We start from the raw sequence: 27,818 nt of genomic DNA, 5'->3' as shown, positions 1-27,818 counted from the left end.
TGGTGGGGTGGGGAAAGAGGGAGGAGAGCTGGTTTGACTTAGGTGGTGGGGTGGGGAAAGAGGGAGGAGAGCTGGTTTGACTTAGGTGGTGGGGTGGGGAAAGAGGGAGAAGAGCTGGTTTGACTTAGGTGGTGGGGTGGGGAAAGAGGGAGGAGAGCTGGTTTGACTTAGGTGGTGGGGTGGGGGAAAGAGGGAGGAGAGCTGGTTTGACTTAGGTGGTGGGGTGGGGAAAAGAGGGAGGAGAGCTGGTTTGACTTAGGTGGTGGGGTGGGGAAAGAGGGAGGAGAGCTGGTTTGACTTAGGTGGTGGGGTGGGGAAAGAGGGAGGAGAGCTGGTTTGACTTAGGTGGTGGGGTGGGGAAAGAGGGAGGAGAGCTGGTTTGACTTAGGTGGTGGGGTGGGAAAGAGGGAGGAGAGCTGGTTTGACTTAGGTGGTGGGGTGGGGAAAGAGGGAGGAGAGCTGGTTTGACTTAGGTGGTGGGGTGGGGAAAGAGGGAGGAGAGCTGGTTTGACTTAGGTGGTGGGGTGGGGAAAGAGGGAGGAGAGCTGGTTTGACTTAGGTGGTGGGGTGGGGAAAGAGGGAGGAGAGCTGGTTTGACTTAGGTGGTGGGGTGGGGAAAGAGGGAGAAGAGCTGGTTTGACTTAGGTGGTGGGGTGGGGAAAGAGGGAGGAGAGCTGGTTTGACTTAGGTGGTGGGGTGGGGAAAGAGGGAGGAGGAGAGCTGGTTTGACTTAGGTGGTGGGGTGGGGAAAGAGGGAGGAGAGCTGGTTTGACTTAGGTGGTGGGGTGGGGAAAGAGGGAGGAGAGCTGGTTTGACTTAGGTGGTGGGGTGGGGAAAGAGGGAGGAGAGCTGGTTTGACTTAGGTGGTGGGGTGGAGAAAGAGGGAGGAGGGCTGGTTTGACTTAGGTGGTGGGGTGGGGAAAGAGGGAGAAGAGCTGGTTTGACTTAGGTGGTGGGGTGGGGAAAGAGGGAGGAGAGCTGGTTTGACTTAGGTGGTGGGGTGGGGAAAGAGGGAGTAGAGCTGGTTTGACTTAGGTGGTGGGGTGGGGAAAGAGGGAGGAGAGCTGGTTTGACTTAGGTGGTGGGGTGGGGAAAGAGGGAGGAGAGCTGGTTTGACTTAGGTGGTGGGGTGGGGAAAGAGGGAGGAGAGCTGGTTTGACTTAGGTGGTGGGGTGGGGAAAGAGGGAGGAGAGCTGGTTTGACTTAGGTGGTGGGGTGGGGAAAGAGGGAGGAGAGCTGGTTTGACTTAGGTGGTGGGGTGGGGAAAGAGGGAGGAGGAGCTGGTTTGACTTAGGTGGTGGGGTGGGGAAAGAGGGAGGAGAGCTGGTTTGACTTAGGTGGTGGGGTGGGGAAAGAGGGAGGAGAGCTGGTTTGACTTAGGTGGTGGGGTGGGGAAAGAGGGAGGAGAGCTGGTTTGACTTAGGTGGTGGGGTGGGGAAAGAGGGAGGAGAGCTGGTTTGACTTAGGTGGTGGGGTGGGGAAAAGAGGGAGAAGAGCTGTGGTTTGACTTAGGTGGTGGGGTGGGAAAGAGGGAGGAGAGCTGGTTTGACTTAGGTGGTGGGGTGGGGAAAGAGGGAGGAGAGCTGGTTTGACTTAGGTGGTGGGGTGGGGAAAGAGGGAGGAGAGCTGGTTTGACTTAGGTGGTGGGGTGGGGAAAGAGGGAGGAAAGCTGGTTTGACTTAGTGGTGGGGGGGAAAGAGGGAGAGAGCAGGTTTGACTTAGGTGGTGGGGTGGGGAAAGAGGGAGGAGAGCTGGTTTGACTTAGGTGGTGGGGTGGGGAAAGAGGGAGGAGAGCTGGTTTGACTTAGGTGGTGGGGTGGGGAAAGAGGGAGGAGAGCTGGTTTGACTTAGGTGGTGGGGTGGGGAAAGAGGGAGGAGAGCTGGTTTGACTTAGGTGGTGGGGTGGGGAAAGAGGGAGGAGAGCTGGTTTGACTTAGGTGGTGGGGTGGGGAAAGAGGGAGAAGAGCTGGTTTGACTTAGGTGGTGGGGTGGGGAAAGAGGGAGGAGAGCTGGTTTGACTTAGGTGGTGGGGTGGGGAAAGAGGGAGGAGAGCTGGTTTGACTTAGGTGGTGGGGTGGGAAAGAGGGAGGAGAGCTGGTTTGACTTAGGTGGTGGGGTGGGGAAAGAGGGGGAGGAGAGCTGGTTTGACTTAGGTGGTGGGGTGGGGAAAGAGGGAGGAGAGCTGGTTTGACTTAGGTGGTGGGGTGGGGAAAGAGGGAGGAGAGCTGGTTTGACTTAGGTGGTGGGGTGGGGAAAGAGGGAGGAGAGGCTGGTTTGACTTAGGTGGTGGGGTGGGGAAAGAGGGAGGAGAGCTGGTTTGACTTAGGTGGTGGGGTGGGGAAAGAGGGAGGAGAGCTGGTTTGACTTAGGTGGTGGGGTGGGAGAAAGAGGGAGGAGAGCTGGTTTGACTTAGGTGGTGGGGGTGGGGAAAGAGGGAGGAGAGCTGGTTTTGACTTAGGTGGTGGGGTGGGGAAAGAGGGAGGAGAGCTGGTTTGACTTAGGTGGTGGGGTGGGGAAAGAGGGAGGAGGCTGGTTTGACTTAGGTGGTGGGGTGGGGAAAGAGGGAGGAGAGCTGGTTTTGACTTAGGTGGTGGGGTGGGGAAAGAGGGAGGAGAGCTGGTTTGACTTAGGTGGTGGGGTGGGGAAAGAGGGAGGAGAGCTGGTTTGACTTAGGTGGTGGGGTGGGGAAAGAGGGAGGAGAGCTGGTTTGACTTAGGTGGTGGGGTGGGGAAAGAGGGAGGAGAGAGCTGGTTTGACTTAGGTGGTGGGGTGGGGAAAGAGGGAGGAGAGCTGGTTTGACTTAGGTGGTGGGGGTGGGGAAAGAGGGAGGAGAGCTGGTTTGACTTAGGTGGTGGGGTGGGGAAAGAGGGAGGAAAGAGGGAGGAGCTGGTTTGACTTAGGTGGTGGGGTGGGGAAAGAGGGAGGAGAGCTGGTTTGACTTAGGTGGTGGGGTGGGGAAAGAGGGAGGAGAGCTGGTTTGACTTAGGTGGTGGGGTGGGGAAAGAGGGAGGAGAGCTGGTTTGACTTAGGTGGTGGGGTGGGGAAAGAGGGAGGAGAGCTGGTTTGACTTAGGTGGTGGGGTGGGGAAAGAGGGAGGAGAGCTGGTTTGACTTAGGTGGTGGGGTGGGGAAAGAGGGAGGGAGCTGGTTTGACTTAGGTGGTGGGGTGGGGAAAGAGGGAGGAGAGCTGGTTTGACTTAGGTGGTGGGGTGGGGAAAGAGGGAGGAGAGCTGGTTTGACTTAGGTGGTGGGGTGGGGAAAGAGGGAGGAGAGCTGGTTTGACTTAGGTGGTGGGGTGGGGAAAGAGGGAGGAGAGCTGGTTTGACTTAGGTGGTGGGGTGGGGAAAGAGGGAGGAGAGCTGGTTTGACTTAGGTGGTGGGGTGGGGAAAGAGGGAGGAGAGCTGGTTTGACTTAGGTGGTGGGGTGGGGAAAGAGGGAGGAGAGCTGGTTTGACTTAGGTGGTGGGGTGGGGAAAGAGGGAGGAAGAGCTGGTTTGACTTAGGTGGTGGGGGTGGGGAAAGAGGGAGGAGAGCTGTGGTTTGACTTAGGTGGTGGGGTGGGGAAAGAGGGAGGAGAGCTGGTTTGACTTAGGTGGTGGGGTGGGGAAAGAGGGAGGAGAGCTGGTTTGACTTAGGTGGTGGGGTGGGGAAAGAGGGAGGAGAGCTGGTTTGACTTAGGTGGTGGGGTGGGGAAAGAGGGAGGAGAGCTGGTTTGACTTAGGTGGTGGGGTGGGGAAAGAGGGAGGAGAGCTGGTTTGACTTAGGTGGTGGGGTGGGGAAAGAGGGAGGAGAGCTGGTTTGACTTAGGTGGTGGGGTGGGGAAAAGAGGGAGGAGGCTGGTTTGACTTAGGTGGTGGGGTGGGGAAAGAGGGAGGAGAGCTGGTTTGACTTAGGTGGTGGGGTGGGGAAAGAGGGAGGAGAGCTGGTTTGACTTAGGTGGTGGGGTGGGGAAAGAGGGAGGAGAGCTGGTTTGACTTAGGTGGTGGGGTGGGGAAAGAGGGAGGAGACCTAGTTTGACTTAGGTGGTGGGGTGGGGAAAGAGGGAGGAGAGCTAGTTTGACTTAGGTGGTGGGGTGGGGAAAGAGGGAGGAGAGCTAGTTTGACTTAGGTGGTGGGGTGGGGAAAGAGGGAGGAGAGCTGGTTTGACTTAGGTGGTGGGGTGGGGAAAGAGGGAGGAGGGCTGGTTTGACTTAGGTGGTGGGGTGGGGAAAAGAGGGAGGAGGGCTGGTTTGACTTAGGTGGTGGGGTGGGGAAAGAGGGAGGAGAGCTGGTTTGACTTAGGTGGTGGGGTGGAGGAAAGAGGGAGGAGAGCTGGTTTGACTTAGGTGGTGGGGTGGGGAAAGAGGGAGGAGAGCTGGTTTGACTTAGGTGGTGGGGTGGGGAAAGAGGGAGGAGAGCTGGTTTGACTTAGGTGGTGGGGTGGGGAAAGAGGGAGGAGAGCTGGTTTGACTTAGGTGGTGGGGTGGGGAAAGAGGGAGGAGAGCTGGTTTGACTTAGGTGGTGGGGTGGGGAAAGAGGGAGGAGAGCTGGTTTTGACTTAGGTGGTGGGGTGGGGAAAGAGGGAGGAGAGCTGGTTGACTTAGGTGGTGGGGTGGTGGGGAAAGAGGGAGGAGAGCTGGTTTTGACTTAGGTGGTGGGGTGGGGAAAGAGGGAGGAGAGCTGCTTTGACTTAGGTGGTGGGGTGGGGAAAGAGGGAGGAGGGTGGTTTGACTTAGGTGGTGGGGTGGGGAAAGAGAGGGAGGAGAGCTGGTTTGACTTAGGTGGTGGGGTGGGGAAAGAGGGAGGAGAGCTGGTTTGACTTAGGTGGTGGGGTGGGGAGAAAAGAGGGAGCAGAGAGCTGGTTTGACAGGTGGTGGGGTGGGGAAAGAAGGAGAGCTGGTTTGACTTAGGTGTGGGGTGGGGAAAGGGGAGGAAGACTATTTGACTTAGGTGGTGGGGTGGGGAAATAGGGAGGAGAGCTGGTTTGACTGGAGAAATAAAGCTAAGAATTTGTTAGTAACTTCAAAAAGAAACTTTTTCATCAATGCAGTAGAAAACAATAAGAATACAAGTGTTTTATGGAATCACTTAAAATCATTTCGCTCCAAATCTTCAAATTCGACAATACCGTCAACCCTAAAAGACGGGGATGTTACACTTAACCAAAAACAGGATATAATAGAACATCTCAATAACCACTTTGTCAATATATCCCATGGTGTGGCAAAAACTCCCCTAAATGAACAAGATCATACATTACTTGAAAACCATGTACTAAACATGGTACCTAATCATGCTGAATTTTCTATTCCGTTAATTTCTGTACAAGGCGTCTTTGATCTCGTGAATAATCTAAATACTGCAAAGGCCACTGGGATTGATGGTGTTGGACCCAAAATTATCAAGCTGTGTGTTCAACAGCTAGCTCCCACACATAGCGTACATAATCAATTTAAGTTTGCAATCTGGTATCTTCCCCGCTAGACTAAAAGAGGCCAGAGTAACTCCTTTATTTAAAGGAGGTAATGTTGATGAAGCTGGAAACTATAGACCATTTTCAGTTCTACCGACACTTGCTAAAATAATTGAAAGACATGTTACGGATCACTTAAACAGATACCTCCTTAAATATGAACTTCTCCACTCTGCACAATCAGGATTTAGGGAAAATCACTCTTGTCAAACAGCTCTAGTTAAATTAATAGATCAGTGGAGAATTAACATTGATAATAATGATTTAGTCGGTAGCATTTTCTTAGATCTTAAAAAAGCATTTGACTTAGTAGACCATAGAGTTCTATTGCATAAAATTAAAAATAATGAAAATATCAGCACATAGTTTACTTTGGTTTGAATCATATCTTAACCAAAGAAAACAATCGGTTAAAATGAGAACATTAAATCTACCTCCCAACAAGTTATATCAGGTGTTCCTCAGGGATCAATACTTGGTCCTCTGCTGTTTATTTTGTATATAAATGACTTACCATTATACACTAAACACTCAAATATCGACATGTATGCTGATGACTCTACCATTCACATCAACGGCACGACTCTTGATGTAATTCAATCAAAATCTCCAAATTGACCTAAATCATATAAAGCAGTGGTGTACAAATAACAATATGGCTTTTAATAAAGAAAAAAACGACATGTATGCTCCTTGGCAAACCCAGAGCATTACATACTGCTGGAGTTTTAGAGCTAGAATTAGACAATTACATATTAAACTCAGTCACTACACAAAAAGTGCTAGGGATACACATTGATCACAGACCCTTGGATGGAATGAACAAGTTAATAAGGTTTACTCTAAATTGGCAACTAGATTAGCCCTCCTCAGAAAATTAAATACCTATTTGTCAAAAGACGCGAAACTGTTGTATTATCATGCTTATATCTCACCAATTCTTGACTATGCGTCTATTGTCTGGGGAAATTGTACTAAAGAACAGATAAAAAAATTAACAAAAATTCAAAAGCAGGCATTGAGAATAATTCTTAATAAACCACCTCTCACACCTTCTAAGGAAATGTTTAATGAACTCAAAATACTACCCTTTGAGTATAGAATCAAATACCACATGTGTGTGTTAATATACAAATCAATTCACGGAGTGGCCCCTGAATACATATCAACATTATTTACACCAGTCTCATCCAGCTGTTCGTAAGGTCTAATGTCAGCCTGTGCTCCCAAAGCCTCGTACAGAACTAATGAAAAAGTCATTTAGCTACTCTGGAGTGATTAACTGGAATTTATTACCCAGGCAAATTAAAGAATGTGCGCCACTTGCAAATTTTAAATACCGATTAAAAATGCATTTATTGCAAATGTATATTGAAAATTGTTTAATAGTTGTAAACAACACAATCGAGATCCTGTCCATGAATAGTATGTGGTGATGAATCTATTTTTTTACTTTGATTCATTTAACTTGATTTGTAGTCGTAGTTGATATACATATAAATGTAAATGTTTTCGTATGTTATTTTTTTTTATTAATTACCTTAGTTTAGTTGATTTACTTCTATATATACATGTATAATTTGTCATATTATTGTCTGTTGTATTGCATGCTTTTGTGTCGACCCCATGGGAGATGAGCCATTGGCTCAATGGGTCATCGACGTTTAAATAAAGTTATTATTATTATTATTATTATACTATCAAACTCACCAGTTCTGACTGCTCCAGATTTTAATATACAGTTTAAACTGTTTGTTGACGCCAGTGATGTAGGTGTTGGTGCTGTTTTGATGCAAGAAGGTACTGAACAAATTGACCATCCAATTTGTTACTTCTCGAAAAAATTTGACAAACACCAGAGAAATTATTCCACCATTGAGAAAGAATGTTTAGCATTGATTTTGGCCTTGAACCAATTTGATGTGTATCTCTGCACTACAGTTGTGCCTGTGTTGGTCTTCACCGACCACAACCCTTTAACATTCATTGGAAAAATGAAAAACAAAAATCAAAGAATTCTCAGGTGGAGTTTGACTTTGCAAGAGTACAATCTTGACATCAAACATATCAAAGGGAAAGACAATATTCTAGCTGATGCTTTATCAAGGATTTAAATATGACTTAATATGTCAAGAAAGTTTCCTTTTCAAGAAAACTTTCTTTTCTTTAAGGAGGGGGTGTGTTATGTATGACACTAAATACATGTAGTTATGAGATAAGGGAGATAAACTCTATAGCTTTTTTTTATCAATACATCCTATAAAGGTCATATCATTAATCTAGGTTATAGAACTTTCTAGAATATAATCATGTATAAACAAATATGTTTGTAAACATGTTGATTTTAAGTAGAGATCTAGAATGATCTATTTCCAGAAAGTATATGTGTGTTTATTTGTTTACTGCTTTTAGTTAGATATTTCTAGAAGTAGAAGGTTCTCCAATATTCTTGAATTAGGGTTTAGCTATATATACTCCAACTGTCTAAAGCTAATCAGAACTGTAATGAGACCTGTAATAAGACATATCAAGAATTGTACAGCGCCATATAAGATTCTATTGGGAGAGCTATTGTGACTTTATCTGTGGATTATTACAACACTTTGTGTGGATGTATTCATATTGCCTGGAACTTTACAAATCATCTGTGGACATTCATTTTCCTCGTGGATTTTTTATTATTGTTAATTTGAAACCTGGAAGGATCAAGGATTATACCAGGACATTCGCATACATATAAGTAACACTTTAAATCAACATATTACTCTTGTACCACCACCAATTACTTTAGATATTGTAAACCATCTCTGTATAATATTGTATATATAATTAAATTGTGTTTTGAATTTAGCTGCTGGTTTCTCCTTTCTGTTATTCGTTAATGTAACAATAGCTACATCTGTACAATATTTACCTGATGATAGCTACACCTGTAAAACATTTACCTGATCATAGCTACATCTGTACAATATTTACCTGATCATAGCTACATCTGTACAATATTTACCTGATCATAGCTACACCTGTAAAACATTTACCTGATCATAGCTACACCTGTACAATATTTACCTGATCATAGCTACACCTGTAAAATATTTACCTGATCATAGCTACATCTGTTACAATATTTACCTGATGATAGCTACACCTGTAAAACATTTACCTGATCATAGCTACAACTGTACAATATTTACCTGATCATAGCTACACCTGTAAAAACATTTACCTGATCATAGCTACATCTGTACAATATTTACCTGATGATAGCTACACCTGTAAAACATTTACCTGATCATAGCTACATCTGTACAATATTTACCTGATGATAGCTACACCTGTAAAACATTTACCTGATCATAGCTACAACTGTACAATATTTACCTGATCATAGCTACACCTGTAAAACATTTACCTGATCATAGCTACATCTGTACAATATTTACCTGATGATAGCTACACCTGTAAAACATTTACCTGATCATAGCTACAACTGTACAATATTTACCTGATGATAGCTACACCTGTAAAACATTTACCTGATCATAGCTACATCTGTACAATATTTACCTGATGATAGCTACAACTGTAAAACATTTACCTGATCATAGCTACATCTGTACAATATTTACCTGATGATAGCTACACATTTACAATATTTACCTGATCATTGCTACACCTTTTACAATATTTACCTGTTCAAAGCTACACATGTACAATATTTACCTGATCATAGCTACACATTTACAATATTTACCTGACCATAGCTACGACTGTACAATATTTACTTGTTCAAAGCTACATCTGTACAATATTTACCTGATGATAGCTACACCTGTAAAACATTTACCTGATCATAGCTACACCTGTTAAATATTTACCTGATCATAGCTACACCTGTACAATATTTACCTGATCATAGCTACATCTGTACAATATTTACCTGGTCGACTGTACAATATTTATCTGATCATAGCTACACCTTTACACGAATTTACCTTATGAATCGTTATACACTTCATTTTGTATTTTACCTGGTGAAGATGACCATACAGCCAGTGTGCCCCTTCAGGCCCAGGTAAATCACGGTAGGTTTTAGACACGTATCGCACGTGTAGCAGGAACCGTATGACTTCGTACAGTACGTAAATTACTAATCCGAGAAAAACAGTCCCCACGATGTTTCCGGGGGTCAACGCTGTGTTGAATAAAAGACTTGATTTTAACATTGTCAACCCACAGAATAGTTGTAAACAATGTGGCTGGTGTTGTAAACAATGCTCCCTTTCTTGTCAACCGGGATATGTCACAATGATGATATCGGCGGTAGGTGGACGATGCATAACAACAAAGCTGGCTACATATCTAACAATAAATATCAGCACAAATCACGTTCATGCATCCGGATCCACGGCGCATAGTTCACAGGGGTTAAGAACTAGATCGTTTGTGTAGCTATAGGCCTACATATACATACGAGTAATCTCCCTTGGTACGTTAAAAGACCATGTATGTGATACTGATGATGATCGAAGGATGTCATATTTATGTTACCAACACATGTCGCTGTAAGTCTTATGTCTGTATTAATTCGTAGTTTACGTTTTATCACACCAAAAACAGTTTAAGTACACTATACACACTTGTCGGTATGCATATTACATGAAAATAAAAACATGTTTACGAACATAAAATTCGGGCTCTTTCCCCATGTGCGCATCCGTATCAATACACAATAGCAGAAACATATCTATACATATTTCTGACAATAGACAATATAGACAAAATACAATGTTTATTAAACCAATCAAGGTCCCGCACGGATCATTCACATACAAAACATTTATGATTACATAAAGTAGACATCATACAGGACAACTTTTAAAGTGAAAACGCACTTATGACTAGATAACTATAAAGGTTATATAATAGTAGATATACAACCAACAGTAGATACATGTAGATAGTTAAAATTATACAATTTGATAATTAGATTCCTAACTGTTAGCGACAACGAGAAGTGGCTGTGTCTTAAAAATCAGACAGAGGCATGAGGATACTCATGTTTTCGTTGTTCATGAGCCATATAAATCAAGGACGTATATGAGAAGGATAAGTCACACTGGGTTTTGGGGAAGTCCAAGGCAGGCGCTTTTGTGTTTGTGCACTGACCGTGACGTTGGGCGACGACTGATTTTCCTTTGATATCCGCCGGCGCAGCCTTTGATGTAGCTTGCGGGTGCGAGGGTTACCGTCTTACTTTCTGAAGCGGGGCCGTCATTTCATGAGCTGTCGATCTTTTTTAACGAAAATTTAAGACATATCCTCTAAATATTCCGTCTTTAAAGCAAGTAATATACGTCGTGAAATTTAATAAACTTTACAATCTATGTAACAAAACAGTCTTTTTGCAGTCTATGTAACAATACAGTCTTTTTGCAGTCTATGTAACAAAACAGTCTTTTTGTAGTCTATGTAACAAAACTGTCTTTTTGTAGTCTATGTAACAAGACAGTCTTTTTGTAGTCTATGTAACAAAACTGTCTTTTTGCAGTCATTGTAACAAAACAGTCTTTTTGCTGTCGATGTAACAAAACTGTCTTTTTGCAGTCTATGTAACAAAACAGTCTTTTTGTAGTCTATGTGACAAAACAGTCTTTTTGCAGTCGATGTAACAAGACAGTCTTTTTGCAGTCTATTTAAAAAGACAATTTTTTGCAGTCTATGTAACAAAAACAGTCTTTTTGCAGTCGATGTAACAAGACAGTCTTTATGTAGTCTAAGAAACAAGACAGTCTTTTTGCAGTCTATGTAACAAGACAGCCTTTATGCAGTCTATGTAACAAGACAGTCTTTTTGTAGTCTATGTAACAAGATTGTCTTTTTGCAGTCTATGTAACAAAACTGTCTTTTTGTAGTCTATGTAACAAGACAGTCTTTTTGTTGTCTATGTAACAAAACTGTCTTTTTGTAGTCTATGTAACAAAACTATCTTTTTGTAGTCTATGTAACAAAACTGTCTTTTTGTAGTCTATGTAACAAAACTATCTTTTTGTAGTCTATGTAACAAAACAGTCTTTTTGCAGTCTATGTAACAAAACTGTCTTTTTGTAGTCTATGTCACAAGACAGTCTTTTTGTAGTCTATGTAACAAGATTGTCTTTTTGCAGTCTATGTAACAAAACTGTCTTTTTGTAGTCTATGTAACAAGACAGTCTTTTTGTTGTCTATGTAACAAAACTGTCTTTTTGTAGTCTATGTAACAAAACTGTCTTTTTGTAGTCTATGTAACAAAACTGTCTTTTTGTAGTCTATGTAACAAAACTATCTTTTTGTAGTCTATGTAACAAAACTGTCTTTTTGTAGTCTATGTAACAAAACTGTCTTTTTGTAGTCTAAGTAACAAGACAGTCTTTTTGTAGTCTATGTAACAAAACTGTCTTTTTGTAGTCTATGTAACAAAACTGTCTTTTTGTAGTCTATGTAACAAAACTATCTTTTTGTAGTCTATATATAACAAGACAGTCTTTTTGCAGTCTATGTAACAAGACAGTCTTTTTGCGGTCTATGTAACAAAACAGTCTTTTTGCAGTCTATGTAACAAAACAGTCTTTTTGTAGTCTAAGTAACAAGACAGTCTTTTTGTAGTCTATGTAACAAAACTGTCTTTTTGTAGTCTATGTAACAAAACTGTCTTTTTGCGGTCTATGTAACAAAACAGTCTTTTTGCAGTCTATGTAACAAAACAGTCTTTTTGTAGTCTAAGTAACAAGACAGTCTTTTTGTAGTCTATGTAACGAGACAGTCTTTTTGTAGTCTATGTAACAAGACAGTCTTTTTGCAGTCTATGTAACAAAACTGTCTTTTTGTAGTCTATGTAACAAAACTGTCTTTTTGCGGTCTATGTAACAAAACAGTCTTTTTGCAGTCTATGTAACAAAACAGTCTTTTTGTAGTCTAAGTAACAAGACAGTCTTTTTGTAGTCTATGTAACGAGACAGTCTTTTTGTAGTCTATGTAACAAGACAGTCTTTTTGCAGTCTATGTAACAAAACAGTCTTTTTGTAGTCTATGTAACAAAACTGTCTTTTTGCAGTCTATGTAACAAAACAGTCTTTTTGTAGTCTATGTAACAAAACTGTCTTTTTGTAGTCTATGTAACAAGACAGTCTTTTTGCAGTCTATGTAACAAAACAGTCTTTTTGTAGTCTATGTAACAAAACTGTCTTTTTGCAGTCTATGTAACAAAACAGTCTTTTTGCAGTCGATGTAACAAAACTGTCTTTTTGCAGTCTATGTAACAAAACAGTCTTTTCGTAGTCTATGTGACAAAACAGTCTTTTTGCAGTCGATGTAAAAAGACAGTCTTTTTGCAGTCTATTTAACAAGACATTTTTTTGCAGTCTATGTAACAAAACAGTCTTTATGTAGTCTAAGAAACAAGACAGTCATTTTGTAGTCTATGTAACAAAACAGTCTTTTTGCAGTCTATGTAACAAAACTGTCTTTTTGTAGTCTATGTAACGAGACAGTCTTTTTGTAGTCTATGTAACAAGACAGTCTTTTTGTAGTCTATGTAACAAGATTGTCTTTTTGTTGTCTATGTAACAAGACAGTCTTTTTGCAGTCTATGTAACAAGACAGTCTTTTTGTAGTCTATGTAACAAGACAGTCTTTTTGTAGTCTATGTAACAAAACAGTCTTTTTGTAGTCTATGTAACAAGACAGCCTTTTTGCAGTCTATGTAACAAGACAGTCTTTTTGCAGTCTATGTAACAAGATTGTCTTTTTGTTGTCTATGTAACAAGACAGTCTTTTTGCAGTCTATGTAACAAGACAGTCTTTTTGTAGTCTATGTAACAAGGCAGTCTTTTTGTAGTCTATGTAACAAAACAGTCTTTTTGTAGTCTATGTAACAAGACAGCCTTTTTGCAGTCTATGTAACAAGACAGTCTTTTTGCAGTCTATGTAACAAAACAGTCTTTTTGCAGTCTATGTAACAAAACTGTCTTTTTGTAGTCTATGTAACAAGACAGTCTTTTTGCAGTCTATGTAACAAAACTATCTTTTTGTAGTCTAAGTAACAAGATTGTCTTTTTGTAGTCTATGTAACGAGACAGTCTTTTTGTAGTCTATGTAACAAAACTGTCTTTTTGCAGTCTATGTAACAAAACTGTCTTTTTGTAGTCTAAGTAACAAGATTGTCTTTTTGTAGTCTATGTAACGAGACAGTCTTTTTGCAGTCTATGTAACAAGACAGTCTTTTTTTAGTCTATGTAACAAGACAGTCTTTTTGCAGTCTATGTAACAAAACAGTCTTTTTGTAGTCTATGTAACAAGATTGTCTTTTTGTAGTCTATGTAACAAGACAGTCTTTTTGCAGTCTATGTAACAAAACTGTCTTTTTGTAGTCTATGTAACGAGACAGTCTTTTTGTAGTCTATGTAACAAAAGAGTCTTTTTGTAGTCTATGTAACGAGACAGTCTTTTTGTAGTCTATGTAACAAGACAGTCTTTTTGTAGTCTATGTAACGAGACAGTCTTTTTGCAGTCTATGTAACAAAACTGTCTTTTTGTAGTCTAAGTAACAAGATTGTCTTTTTGTAGTCTATGTAACGAGACAGTCTTTTTGTAGTCTATGTAACAAAACTGTCTTTTTGCAGTCTATGTAACAAAACTGTCTTTTTGTAGTCTAAGTAACAAGATTGTCTTTTTGTAGTCTATGTAACGAGACAGTCTTTTTGCAGTCTATGTAACAAGACAGTCTTTTTGTAGTCTATGTAACAAGACAGTCTTTTTGTAGTCTATGTAACAAAACTGTCTTTTTGTAGTCTATGTAACAAGACAGTCTTTTTGTAGTCTATGTAACAAAACTGTCTTTTTGCAGTCTATGTAACAAAACTGTCTTTTTGTAGTCTAAGTAACAAGATTGTCTTTTTGTAGTCTATGTAACAAAACTGTCTTTTTGCAGTCTATGTAACAAAACAGTCTTTTTGCAGTCTATGTAACAAAACTGTCTTTTTGTAGTCTATGTAACAAGATTGTCTTTTTGTAGTCTATGTAACGAGACAGTCTTTTTGTAGTCTATGTAACAAGACAGTCTTTTTGTAGTCTATGTAACAAGATTGTCTTTTTGTTGTCTATGTAACAAGACAGTCTTTTTGCAGTCTATTTAACAAAAGAGTCTTTTTGTAGTCTATGTAACGAGACAGTCTTTTTGTAGTCTATGTAACAAGACAGTCTTTTTGTAGTCTATGTAACGAGACAGTCTTTTTGTAGTCTATGTAACAAGACAGTCTTTTTGCAGTCTATGTAACAAAACTGTATTTTTGCAGTCTAAGTAACAAGATTGTCTTTTTGCAGTCTATGTAACAAGACAGTCTTTTTGTTGTCTATGTAACAAAACTGTATTTTTGCAGTCTATGTAACAAGATTGTCTTTTTGCAGTCTATGTAACAAAACTGTCTTTTTGTAGTCTAAGTAACAAGATTGTCTTTTTGCAGTCTATGTAACAAAACTGTCTTTTTGTAGTCTAAGTAACAAGATTGTCTTTTTGCAGTCTATGTAACAAGACAGTCTTTTTGTTGTCTATGTAACAAGATTGTCTTTTTGCAGTCTATGTAACAAAACTGTTTTTTTGTAGTCTATGTAACAAGATTGTCTTTTTACAATCTATGTAACAAAACTGTCTTTTTGTAGTCTAAGTAACAAGATTGTCTTTTTGCAGTCTATGTAACAAGACAGTCTTTTTGTTGTCTATGTAACAAAACTGTATTTTTGCAGTCTATGTAACAAGATTGTCTTTTTGCAGTCTATGTAACAAAACTGTCTTTTTGTAGTCTAAGTAACAAGATTGTCTTTTTGCAGTCTATGTAACAAGACAGTCTTTTTGTAGTCTATGTAACAAAACTGTATTTTTGCAGTCTATGTAACAAGATTGTCTTTTTGCAGTCTATGTAACAAAACTGTCTTTTTGTAGTCTATGTAACAAAACTGTCTTTTTGTAGTCTAAGTAACAAGACAGTCTTTTTGTTGTCTATGTAACAAGACAGTCTTTTTGTAGTCTATGTAACAAGATTGTCTTTTTGTAGTCTATGTAACAAGACAGTCTTTTTGTAGTCTATGTAACAAAACTGTCTTTTTGTAGTCTATGTAACAAAACTGTCTTTTTGTAGTCTATGTAACAAGACAGTCTTTTTGTAGTCTATGTAACAAGACAGTCTTTTTGCAGATATTCTCCATTGTCCAGTATACAATTGCATTACATGTCCAGTATATATGCCAATTATGTTCGTATAAAATTCTGATATTTAAGCAAATGAAATGTTGTACAGATCCTGTCCGCGGATATTGATCTTTACGTTATTATGATGTAGGGATATTTACAACATAAAGCCGTTTTATCTATGAAGCCTGGATTCTTTATCTACTATGTATAAAATACACGTACGTACATGCATATCTAACACAATGTCGTTAGACACCAGCAATGCTGACGTGTACCTATCAGAAAAAAAGCTGACACAAAACAGAGACCGATGACAAGTTAACATGTTATGAACCAATCCATGATAATCTAGCATTACAAATCGTGTTGCAACCAATCACTGAGAAGATTAGGTTTTATTGAGATCAATCAATCTGATAAATGCATTCTATACGTTATTTTTTTTAAACTTTGAATGAATCTACACTCGGGTATAATTTAATTTTCACCAATTTATACAATTATATGAAATGACCATAATTATCATTGGCAATTTGATACATAAATATACTGTATAGCAACAAATTGGTGGCAAAATGTCAACACAATGTGTGACTTCAGTTAGTCTTGGCCTTTTCTTGAAAGTCACATATGCTTAATTAGTTTCACCAATCACAAGAGAGCTTTGGCGTGAAGGCACCTCTCTACTATTCTTAGTTGACCAATCAGCAGCGAGCTTTGGCGTTAAGGTATATACCATTCTTACTCCTCATCACAGCGGCAGGTTGTTTCTTCACTTCAACGGACGGGTCAAGTTCAAACGTGTACCTGGAAATAACAGACAGAATTTACAGTATAACACGCGTCTGAAATGAGTTTTCGAATACTATATATATATTTTTTGTTTTGTTTGTTATAAAGAAATACTGTTTCCCAAACATGCTTTGCATAACTACACTAGTCGTTCAAACACATGAAAACCGTACTATTATCTGAAACAGTAAATGTATGGAGGAGAGACTACCAAATAGTATTACAGAAGCCTCACTTGTGCAGTATCCTTGCGATAGTGACTTTCTCCTCATTCATTGCAAACGTCTGTCCAATACAGTTCCTGTGACGAAAACAAACAATTAAATAAACACAAGGAAAATAGATAGTCAAGAAATCCACACAGTTTACCAACAGACAAACTGATGAGAATGAAATGAACAGGAACAACACATGCTGGGTCTAATGAATGGAACTGGGGGTGCCGACAACACAGATAAATTGATAATAATGAAATCAAGAAAACAGTCCCGTTTCTTAGCCAAATAAGTGGTTAAAATCAACAAAACATTCATGGACACATCGATAACCTCAGTACAAGTCTAACCTTGGGCCAGCAGCAAAGGGAATAAAGGCAAACGAGTCCATCTTTGTGGCGTTTTCTTTGGAGAACCTCTCGGGTATGAATTCCTGGGGGTTGTTCCATACCGCGGGGTTCTGGTGGACAGAGTAGATAGCACAGGAAAGAAAAGTCCCGGGTGGAAAGGTTTTCCCGTCAATAGTGAACTCGCGGGTACTTTCTCTCTGTATGAAGGGGACGGGACTGTGGAGCCGCATACCTTCTTTGATACACATGGTTAGATATTGTAGCTTTGGCATGTCCTCCCTAGAAACACACACAAGGCAAATATTGAACGAATGACGAAAGGAAATTTATGTCTACAGGCTCCTGCATCACTGTGGGGGCAACGTACTGACCAATGTAGGATTATAATTATTGAAAATGATACATTATAAACAACAAACATATTGACTTTATCAATAAAAGGGTCACTTTATATCACGTCACAGCTATGGTTATAAGGTCAAGGTTACGTCGAGCTATAGTCCGAATAATTCTTGGTCCCCGTTTCCATTTTTTTTCTTTTAGCTCCTTGAACTAGGAATATTGAGTTTTGACTGTTAATGTATAGGTTTAGTATGTCTTTCCTGTCAAATCGTAGAATTTCGTTTGTCTGTCGAAGAAAAGCACACAAACCAGTAATTAATTCGCTAGGTAGTTATGGGAAACTGACCACTTAAGATGGTCCGACACACGACCTTCCAGGACACTGTCAATTTCCGCCTGGACTTTGGTCTGGTGCTCTGGGTGTGTTGCTAGGGAGTACAGTATCCACGAGATGGCGCTGGCCGTTGTGTCGTGTCCTGTACCAATGATAATGATGATATATAATATATTCCATATAATATATAACATAAAATAGTATAAAACCACCCATAGTGATCGAAACGAATCTTGGATCGATTAGTTTAACGTCCTTTTAACAACCATGGTTAGTTAAGGACAAGCCAGGTTTATGGATGAAGGGAAGTCGGGGTGCTCGGAGGAAAACTACCGACCAGCGGTCATTGCCTATCAACTGCTAACATGAGATTTGAACTCGCGACCAACAGGTGGAGGGGTTGTGGTAATCTGTGGAGACATCTTAACTCGGTAATCGCGATCCCTATTGAGAAACTGAAATGAAAAACTAAATACAGTGGAACGACAACACATTCTTGAAGATCCCTTTTTTTTTTTTTTTTTTTTTTTTGCGGAACCTGATAAGGTTTGAAGATCAGCTAGATATATTTGTTAAACTTCACCTTCAAACAGGAACGTGTCAACCTCATTCCGGATTTCCTCCCTGGTCAGTCCGTTCCCGTTCTCATCCCGAGCCATCAGTAGAATGTCCAGGAAATCTTTGTACTTCTTGTCCGGAACACCTCCTGCTTCCTGGGTAATTATTCAGTAATTGATCGTGAATACATAGAAGAACAACAACTCAACACTAAAGTTTGAAAAGGACGTGACTCTGTCAACAATACTGTCAAGATTTGTGCAATTTAATAAGACTTTTCATAAATTTCGTATAATAGTATGGCCAAGGTTATATCAAAGGCCTACTACCATTCCGGAGTTAAACATAATGGTTTCTTTAAAACATTAATAACATCAGAAAATATTTATCGATGGCATAAGATGAGGTAACAACACCAAACATATGCGAGATTTACTCCGTTGTATATGATAACAGTGGAGAGTCATTTCACTGTTTTGCCTTCGGGAGGCTGAAGTTGGTTCCGAGTTCCGAGTTCCGAGTTCCGTTTAAGCTAAACGGAACTCGGAACCAGTTCCGAGTTCCGTTTAAGTAAAACGGAACTCGGAACCAGTTCCGAGTTCCGTTTAAGGATTTTGTTTTTTAAACAAAATTTTAAAAAATTCAATTTATGTAATTTGAACATATTACAAATGTTTTCTGTTGTGTTTTTTCATGGATAATTTGTGATAGAGCTAGTTTAAATACGTTTTCAAATAACATCTATTTCCGTTTAAGTAAAACGGAACTCGGAACCAGTTCCGAGTTCCGTTTAAGGAAATTCTCTATCTTTTTAGAAAAAAGTTGTCAATGTGCTTTGGACATATTAGAAATGTTGCCTGTTGGCTTTTTTAATGGATTAATATTGGTAAATCCTCTTTAATTTAGTTTTCGATCAACTCCCATTTCCGAATTCCGTTTAATTAAAACGGAACTCGGAACCAGTTCCGAGTTCCGTTTAAGGAAATTTTCTATCTATTTAGATAAAATCATTCTATATGCCTAAGACATATGAGAAATGTTGCCAGTTGTCTTTTTTCATGGGTTACTAGTGATGGATCTACTTTAATTCAGTTTTTTATCAACTCCTATCTCCCAGTTCCGTTTAAGTAAAACGGAACTCGGAACCAGTTCCGAGTTCCGTTTAAGGACATTTTCTATTTATTTAGATAAAATCATTCTATATGCCTAAGACATATGAGAAATGTTGCCAGTTGTCTTTTTTCATGGGTTACTAGTGATGAATCTACTTTAATTCAGTTTTCGATCAACTCCTATCTCCTAAAACGGAACTCGGAACCAGTTCCGAGTTCCGTTTAAGGAAATTTTCTATTATGTTAGATAAAATCATTCAATATGCCTAAGACATATGAATAATTTTGCCTGTTGTCATTTTTCATGGGTTACTAGTGGCAAACCAACTTTAATTTAGTTTTCGATCGACTTCCATTTCCCAGTTCCGTTTAAGTAAAACGGAACTCGGAACCAGTTCCGAGTTCCGTTTAAGGAAATTTTCTATCATTTTAGATAAAATCATTCAATATGCCTAAGACAAATGAACAATGTTGCCTGTTGTCTTTTTACGTTGGTTACTAGTGAGGAATCCACTTTAATTTAGGTTTCGATCAACTCTTATTTCCCAGTTCCGTTTAAGTAAAACGGAACTCGGAACCAGTTCCGAGTTCCGTTTAAGGAAATTTTCTATCATTTTAGATAAAATCATTCAATATGCCTAAGACATATGAATAATGTTGCCTGTTGTCATTTTTCATGGGTTACTAGTGGCAAATCCACTTTAATTTAGTTTTCGATCGACTTTCATTTCCCAGTTCCGTTTAAGTAAAACGGAACTCGGAACCAGTTCCGAGTTCCGTTTAAGGAAATTTTCTATCATTTTAGATAAAATCATTCAATATGCCTAAGACATATGAATAATGTTGCCAGTTGTCATTTTTCATGGGTTACTAGTGGCAAATCCACTTTAATTTAGTTTTCGATCGACTTCCATTTCCGAGTTCCGTTTAAGTAAAACGGAACTCGGAACCAGTTCCGAGTTCCGTTTAAGGAAATTTTCTATCATTTTAGATAAAATCATTCTATATGCCTAAGACATATGAGAAATGTTGCCTGTTGTCTTTTTTCATGGGTTACTAGTGATGAATCCACTTTAATTCAGTTTTCGATCAACTCCTATCTCCCAGTTCCGTTTAAGTAAAACGGAACTCGGAACCAGTTCCGAGTTCCGTTTAAGGAAATTTTCTATCATTTTAGATAAAATCATTCAATATGCCTAAGACATATGAATAATGTTGATTGTTGTCATTTTTACTGGGTTACTAGTGGCAAATCCACTTTAATTTAGTTTTCGATCGACTTCCATTTCCGAGTTCCGTTTAAGTAAAACGGAACTCGGAACCAGTTCCGAGTTCCGTTTAAGGAAATTTTCTATCATTTTAGATAAAATCATTCTATATGCCTAAGACATATGAGAAATGTTGCCTGTTGTCTTTTTTCACGGGTTACCAGTGATGAATCCACTTTAATTCAGTTTTCGATCAACTCCTATCTCCCAGTTCCGTTTAAGGAAATTTTCTATCATTTTAGATAAAATCATTCAATATGCCTAAGACATATGAATAATGTTGATTGTTGTCATTTTTACTGGGTTACTAGTGGCAAATCCACTTTAATTTAGTTTTCGATCGACTTCCATTTCCGAGTTCCGTTTAAGTAAAACGGAACTCGGAACTAGTTAAATTCCGTTTAGATAAAACCATTCAATATGCCTAAGACATATGAACAATGTTGCCTGTTGTCTTTTTTCGTCGGTTACTAGTGAGGAATCCACTTTAATTTAGGTTTCGATCAACTCTTATTTCCCCGTTCCGTTTAAGTAAAACGGAACTCGGAACCAGTTCCGAGTTCCGTTTAAGGAAATTTTCTATCATTTTAGATAAAATCATTCAATATGCCTAAGACATATGAATAATGTTGATTGTTGTCATTTTTACTGGGTTACTAGTGGCAAATCCACTTTAATTTAGTTTTCGATCGACTTCCATTTCCCAGTTCCGTTTAAGTAAAACGGAACTCGGAACCAGTTCCGAGTTCCGTTTAAGGAAATTTTCTATCATTTTAGATAAAATCATTCAATATGCCTAAGACATATGAACAATGTTGCCTGTTGTCTTTTTTCGTCGGTTACTAGTGAGGAATCCACTTTAATTTAGGTTTCGATCAACTCTTATTTCCCAGTTCCGTTTAAGTAAAACGGAACTCGGAACCAGTTCCGAGTTCCGTTTAAGGAAATTTTCTATCATTTTAGATAAAATCATTCAATATGCCTAAGACATATGAATAATGTTGCCAGTTGTCATTTTTCATGGGTTACTAGTGGCAAATCCACTTTAATTTAGTTTTCGATCGACTTCCATTTCCCAGTTCCGTTTAAGTAAAACGGAACTCGGAACCAGTTCCGAGTTCCGTTTAAGGAAATTTTCTATTATTTTAGACAAAATCATTCTATATGCCTAAGACATATGAGAAATGTTGCCTGTTGTCTTTTTTCATGGGTTACTAGTGATGAATCCACTTTAATTCAGTTTTCGATCAACTCCCATTTCCGAGTTCCGTTTAAGTAAAACGGAACTCGGAACCAGTTCCGAGTTCCGTTTAAGGAAATTTTCTATCTATTTAGATGAAATCATTCTATATGTCTAAGACATATGAGAAATGTTGCCTGTTGTCTTTTTTCATGGGTTACTAGTGATGAATCCACTATAATTCAGTTTTCGATCAACTCCCATTTCCGAGTTCCGTTTAAGTAAAACGGAACTCGAGTTATGTTTAAGGAAATTTTCTATCATTTTAGATAAAAGCAGTCAATGTACTTGGTACATAATAGAATTGTTGCCTGTTCCGATTTACGTTGAAGAATTTTTTAATGAATAGACTACGAACCAGACCTGAGTTCCGTTTAGGCCGATGCTGGCGTAGACATTGCTGTTAAAGACTGAATATTTTGATGCTTATGATCGCATCGCAATACGGGTGCCTTTTAGTAATCAGGTTGTCCGTCTGCCTGTCGATCGGTCCGTCCGTCTGTATGGTTTTCTGTCCGCCTGTCCGACCGGCTGTTTCGCTTTTTGCTACCACTATTTATCAAAAGACAAGGAACTGTTTCAAATTTCATTTGTAGGTTACCCCGGCGCCCATGTTTTGTATACTGCATTTTGGGACCAATTGGTCAACATGATGGCCGATAAGCATATATTTTGGATTTTGATAGTTGAAAATTGTTACCCTTTTATCTTAGAAAGTACCAACTGGATCGGTCTCAAATTTTATAGGTAGATTTCCCTTAGGATCTTGTTGTGCATATGACATTTTTGGATAGATCTATTAAAACAATGACTCTGAAGGACATTAGTTGTCGATGGGCCATAAAACTCGTTCAAGCAAATTCATCAAGATGGCCAAGAGGCAGCCATCTTGTATTTTGATATTTATAGTTTAAAAAAAGAAAAGATCTCTTTTTCCATTGTCAGAAATATATACTACTTTGGTAGGCGCCGATAATTCTCTGAGACCTTTTGTACTATAGTGTCATCAATCTTTTTCGAGTGATAGCTTCAATTGTATATTCCATTTTCTAATCGTAATGTAGATTGAGCGGGGCCTTTTCTGATATGTCAGTGTTTTAGTTTTTTTTACAGGAATCGTCTTTTGAACCTTCAATAACATAAAGTCACAGTAAAATTCTGTATATCGTCGATTTCTTAAACGGAGCCAATAACGAGGTCCCCGTTCCGTTTTAGATTACATGTATACCAAAAATAGGAACCAGACCTGAGTTCCGTTTAACCCCACGCTTGCAAATTCCATGTTAAAGCTGACGATGCAAGTTAAAAAATATATATTTGAGATTTAAAACAATTTTTTTTCAAATATCGTTTCTGAGACAACCCTTTGCGTTTCTAAGGACGGGCAGTCGCCATTTTGTTTTAACTCTGCTTGGATAGAAAACTCCTACCGGCCCCTAAATAAAGCGCATGAATCGACACACTTGCGCTCTATCATGTACATATAGACCTAGCAGTTGTCCACTGTGTATCACCTACTAATACGTAAAAAACCACTTACCTGTAAATCTGTGTAGGGCTTATTTTAGCAAGAATACATGTCAAATCCTCTAAGTTGTCATTTAGATGCTTGTCATAACCTAAATACAATCCCTGGATTGCAGCTCCACAGACGTCATCAGCCAGGTCCACCTCTCCTCGAACGTTTCGACTTTGAACGTCCTCAAGATGGCGAGTCGACAAAGGTTGGCCAAATCACTGCCCGTCTGTGGATAGTGTCCAGCTCATGTGTTGTCGTCTCCACCACAGCCAGCTGGACGACTTCTCTGCTGTTCTTGACAGTCGGTCCACTGCTGCTTTTCTGTCTCTGCCCTTCACACCCAGTGCTGCAAACATGTTTCATGTGGAATGTGCAGGTAATCCTCTGCATCATATCTCCACTCTAGGGCCCCGATGTCTCCTACAAATTCTTCATACTTCCCCTTCTTTCGCTCAAATGCCTCCTCACATCTTTCTTCCCATGGAACTGTCAATTCCACAGTGACCATTTTCTTTCCCTGCGTTGACCATATGAGGATATCTGGACGCAGATTGGTCTGGATGATTACGGGGGATGCAAGTCTTCTGTCTAGATCGACCCTCATCTCCCAGTTCTGTGCGCCGTCAAGGATACCCCCTGGTGAACAGTTGAAGAAGTGTGTCCTCCATCCCCGCCTCGTACAAAGTGGATGAATGTACAACCCTTAAAGGCTTCCGCTTCTAATCCTTTCCCTCTCAAGGATGTCAGCCAGTTCATTTAGCACCTTGTCATGGCGCCATCTGTAGCGTCCTTGCGTAAGGGCGACATTGTATCATGAAAGTACAAGCGCAAGGTTCCCTGGTCGGTTGCACAATGGACAGTCTGGAGTCTCAGTCAAGCCCCACCTATGAAGGTTAGTAGGCGAGGGAAGCAGGTCGTAAACTGACCTCAGCAGGAACTGGATTCGGCAAGGTTCCATAAGCCAGATGTCCGACCAAGACAGTCTTCTGTCTTTAGTTCTCCACCTCGTCCATGCTTCCTGGGCTCCCAATATCCACCACTTTGGCCTTCCTGATTTCCTCCTCCATTTTCCTGATGTTGTCCTGTACCATCTTCCTCTTGCCGGCTTTTTCTGATGTCCCCCAGCGCTGCACATGACTTGTACCCAGTCCCTGGCATCATACGCACGTTGTACCAACGATGCCTTGATGTCTCAGGCGGCTCTCAGCTGCCTCTACTGCGTTGCTTGCAGACCATTTTCCTCCCCGTTCTCGTCTCTATGCCCGCGAACCTGATGTTATCGTCTTTTGAGTGCCTCACAGTCATCACCTGTCTTGCCTTAATCACCTTGAACTCCTCAACCAGTGATGAAATTGGGAGCTGTACAGGCCAACGCTCGTGAAGCTTGGGGTACTGCTAGCCATCTTCGCAAGAACTTGCTGATGGTTCTTTCCAGTGCCTCTACCGTCGTTGTTGTAACCTCATACAATGTGCGCGGCCACGTCAGACGAATCCTGGGATCCACGGAACCAGACCTGAGTTCCTTTTAACCCCATGCTTGCAAATTCCATGTTAAAGCTGACGATGCAAGTTTAAAAAAATATACATTTGAGATTTAAAACAATAATTTTTTTCAAACATTTCTGAGATAACCCTTTGGGTTTCTAAGGACGGGCAGTCGCCATTTTGTATTAACTCTGCTTGGATAGAACACGCCTACCGGCCCCTAAATAAAGCGCATGGATCAACACACTTGCGCTCAGTCATGCACATATAGACCTAGCAGCCGTCCACTGTGTATCACCTACTAATACGTAAAAATTCCACTTACCTGTAAATCTGTGTGGGGCTTATTTTAGCAAGAATACATGTCAAATCCTCTAAGTTGTCATTTAGATGCTTGACAAAATAAAATTCCAACACAAGTGAATAGAAATCCAAATTGATAATCCGTCCACAAATCTCCACGTATATCATCGTACTCGATGCTCTCGACTGGCTATATATATACACGTGACGTAGCTGTCCCAAACGGGCGACAACTACCAAGGACACAAACGTGTCGATGTAAGTGTAAATTTTGCATATATTGAAGTGTTTTATTAGTTCGTATTATACATATTTTGGGATCTAGCTGACAACACATTTATGTATTTCTTCATTGAAATCTTGTCAGGTGAGTGCAATGTTTATCTTCAGTTTGACATTGTTATTTGCAATATCACGGCATGTGTATCTTAGACCAGGTATGTTTAGAATGATGCACGTGTGTCAAGTCCCGTGCTTTTTTATAAGGGGTGGCCAGTGGTGGTTACTAAGCAGAGCAAAAGAAAAATGCCTGCCACTTTCTTGGATACGGCACCGTTATACAATGTAACTAGGGGATATCTCAAAAACAATTTTCGAAAAAAAATATTTCATTATATATATACATGTATATTTATTTAGTTTCAAATGCATGCTTTTCAACTTGCATTGTCAGCTTTAAGTTTACGTGCTTTTTACTGGCCAATGAGCGGAGTTCGTTTATTATGATTCCCAAATGTTTAATTAGAATATTTTATTGGACAATTTTGACGTTTTCTTATCCAACAAGGAATAACAGTCAAGGTCATTCATATTTAAACTCTTTGGAAGACGAATTCTTCCTCATCTCGCACGCATGGGTTAGCCAAACCGCATGACCTCTGGCCTAGAATCAGAGCATATCGGGATATACTTTATGCAGCCAGTAGCCGTTTTCGAGGAAATCAACCACACCGAAGATTTCGCATGCGACACGCTGATTTGAATGAGGACTCGGTCCTTTCTGTCTTGTTTTGAAGAAAATTCAGACATTGAAGGCCATTACCTCGCAGGGGTCAGCACCACCCAAGAAGAAGGCTAGATCTTCAGCTCCCAAGTGTACTGTGCGGTCGAAGTCAAAGCCTTACTTCAAGGGCAACAGAAGGAAGGGTAAGATAATATAAACCCTCAAGGGGACAGGGAGAAAAGTTCCTGATTAATTTCCCCCTCCTTGATCGTTCCATACGAAAGGTCTCTTCTGGAGAACTCAGATACAGCTCCTTCTCCTGCAGATGAGTCTTCGGGTTAGGAAACAATTTCCCACCTAGGAGGGTCTCTATCTTCCTCGTCACCATCTTGTTGTAGCAGATCGGCTTTTCGCCTTTCTCCCAAAGTCATTAGAAGGAAATCACACACAAGATCCACCATTTGCGTCAAGGTTTATCATCTTTCATCCATCGGGGGATTCAGAGAAAGCACTTGCCATTCAGGAGGAAGTAAGGACCACGCTTTAAAAGGGTGCGGTCGAGGAGGTACCTATGGTAGAATATACATCCGGCTTCTATTCAAGAATGTTTCTTATCCACAAGAAGTTGGGAGCGTTCCATCAGAAGCTGCTAGTTTTTACGGGATTTCTGCACTACGGGGAAGACATGTTCACATCTATTCTATGGAGCGGAACACCCGTCTGGTCCTGAAACGTTTGATCAAAGTCGACTTGAATTCCTTCAAGACTCCGAGATGTACCCTTCCAGGACTTTGTCTTCAGAAACCGTTTCAACACAATTCAGGGTATTGTCCTTCCACCTTTGGAGAAATTCGAAAATGCCTTTTACTTTCATCTCGGCTGGTCCAACGTCCATATTCGTTGGTTTCAGTGTTTTGTGTTATATCAACGCATGGGGTTTTTCGGTGGTGTACTCTGAAAGGCAATTTAAAATATCCTGCAGGGGGTTTCGTTGTGTAGGCCAGCTCCAACCATGACCATGTTCACGGATGCGTTCATGTGAAGGTTGTTGGCTTACCTTGACAGAGCACAACGACATGCTGGAGATGATGGCTTTTCTGTTTGCTCTGCATGCTTAACAGAAGATTCTGCATTACAAGGGGGGTTTGTGTGACTACGAACAACTCTACAGATGTCGCGTATATAGAGAGAAAGGGAGATACGATATCACGTCCTTTGTGCCCTCGCTATCCGTATTTCCGTATTCTTCCCATCTGTCAGGAAATGCAGTTGACTATTTTAGACAAGCATCTTCCCGGAAGGTTGAATGATCTGGCGGATAATCTCTCCAGGCGCCACTAGCCGGTTCTAACAGAACGGCAGCTAAATCCTTCGATCTTCGAGGGCATTTGTCATGCTTGGAAAATGCCTCACATAAACCTTTTTGCCACTTTCCTGAATAACCAGTTGCCAACCTTTGTCTCTCAGTGCCAAACCAAATGGCTTGGGCTGTGGACGCACTATCTCTGAATTGGTAGGAATTGCATGCTTATGCAATCCCGTCAATGCATGCTTATGTATCCCCGTCATTCAACCTGGTGGACAGGTTCTACATATCGAAAGCATCATTGTCCCTCCTTCCGATAGCGCCACTGTGTCCGAGACAACACTGCTTTCCGGAGCTCTTGTCGTTTCTGGTGGA

General features: G+C 40.4%; 2 protein-coding genes across 4 annotated transcripts in view; both read right to left on the bottom strand.

Moving 5' to 3' along the window:
- LOC138319331 (cytochrome P450 4A25-like) overlaps positions 1-10,395 on the bottom strand; it is a 44,301-nt gene extending 33,906 nt beyond the window's left edge. For 2 of the 3 annotated variants that reach the window (XR_011207995.1, XM_069262410.1), the window contains exon 1: positions 9,447-10,395. Coding sequence is in view for 2 of the 3 variants with exons in the window: in XM_069262410.1 (XP_069118511.1) it covers positions 9,447-9,677 (231 nt within the window). In the remaining variant the exon portion in view is untranslated. The remainder of the gene's footprint in view (positions 1-9,446) is intronic. The other variant, XM_069262411.1, reaches the window with a different exon arrangement.
- A 140-nt stretch (positions 10,396-10,535) lies between these two features.
- The window catches only part of LOC138319332 (cytochrome P450 4F2-like), a 47,533-nt gene continuing 30,250 nt past the window's right edge, over positions 10,536-27,818 (bottom strand). The window contains exons 7-11 of the mRNA XM_069262412.1: positions 18,293-18,422; positions 17,722-17,851; positions 17,034-17,312; positions 16,704-16,769; positions 10,536-16,483 (exon numbers count right to left, since the gene is read on the bottom strand). Coding sequence (XP_069118513.1) covers positions 16,381-16,483; positions 16,704-16,769; positions 17,034-17,312; positions 17,722-17,851; positions 18,293-18,422 — 708 coding nt within the window. The 3' untranslated portion in view covers positions 10,536-16,380. The remainder of the gene's footprint in view (positions 16,484-16,703; positions 16,770-17,033; positions 17,313-17,721; positions 17,852-18,292; positions 18,423-27,818) is intronic.

This window comes from Argopecten irradians, chromosome 3 (assembly GCF_041381155.1).
Source record: "Argopecten irradians isolate NY chromosome 3, Ai_NY, whole genome shotgun sequence".
Classification (NCBI taxonomy): domain Eukaryota; kingdom Metazoa; phylum Mollusca; class Bivalvia; order Pectinida; family Pectinidae; genus Argopecten; species Argopecten irradians.
Note: the sequence above shows the minus strand (reverse complement) of the source record. Positions and strands in the feature narration are given on the sequence as shown.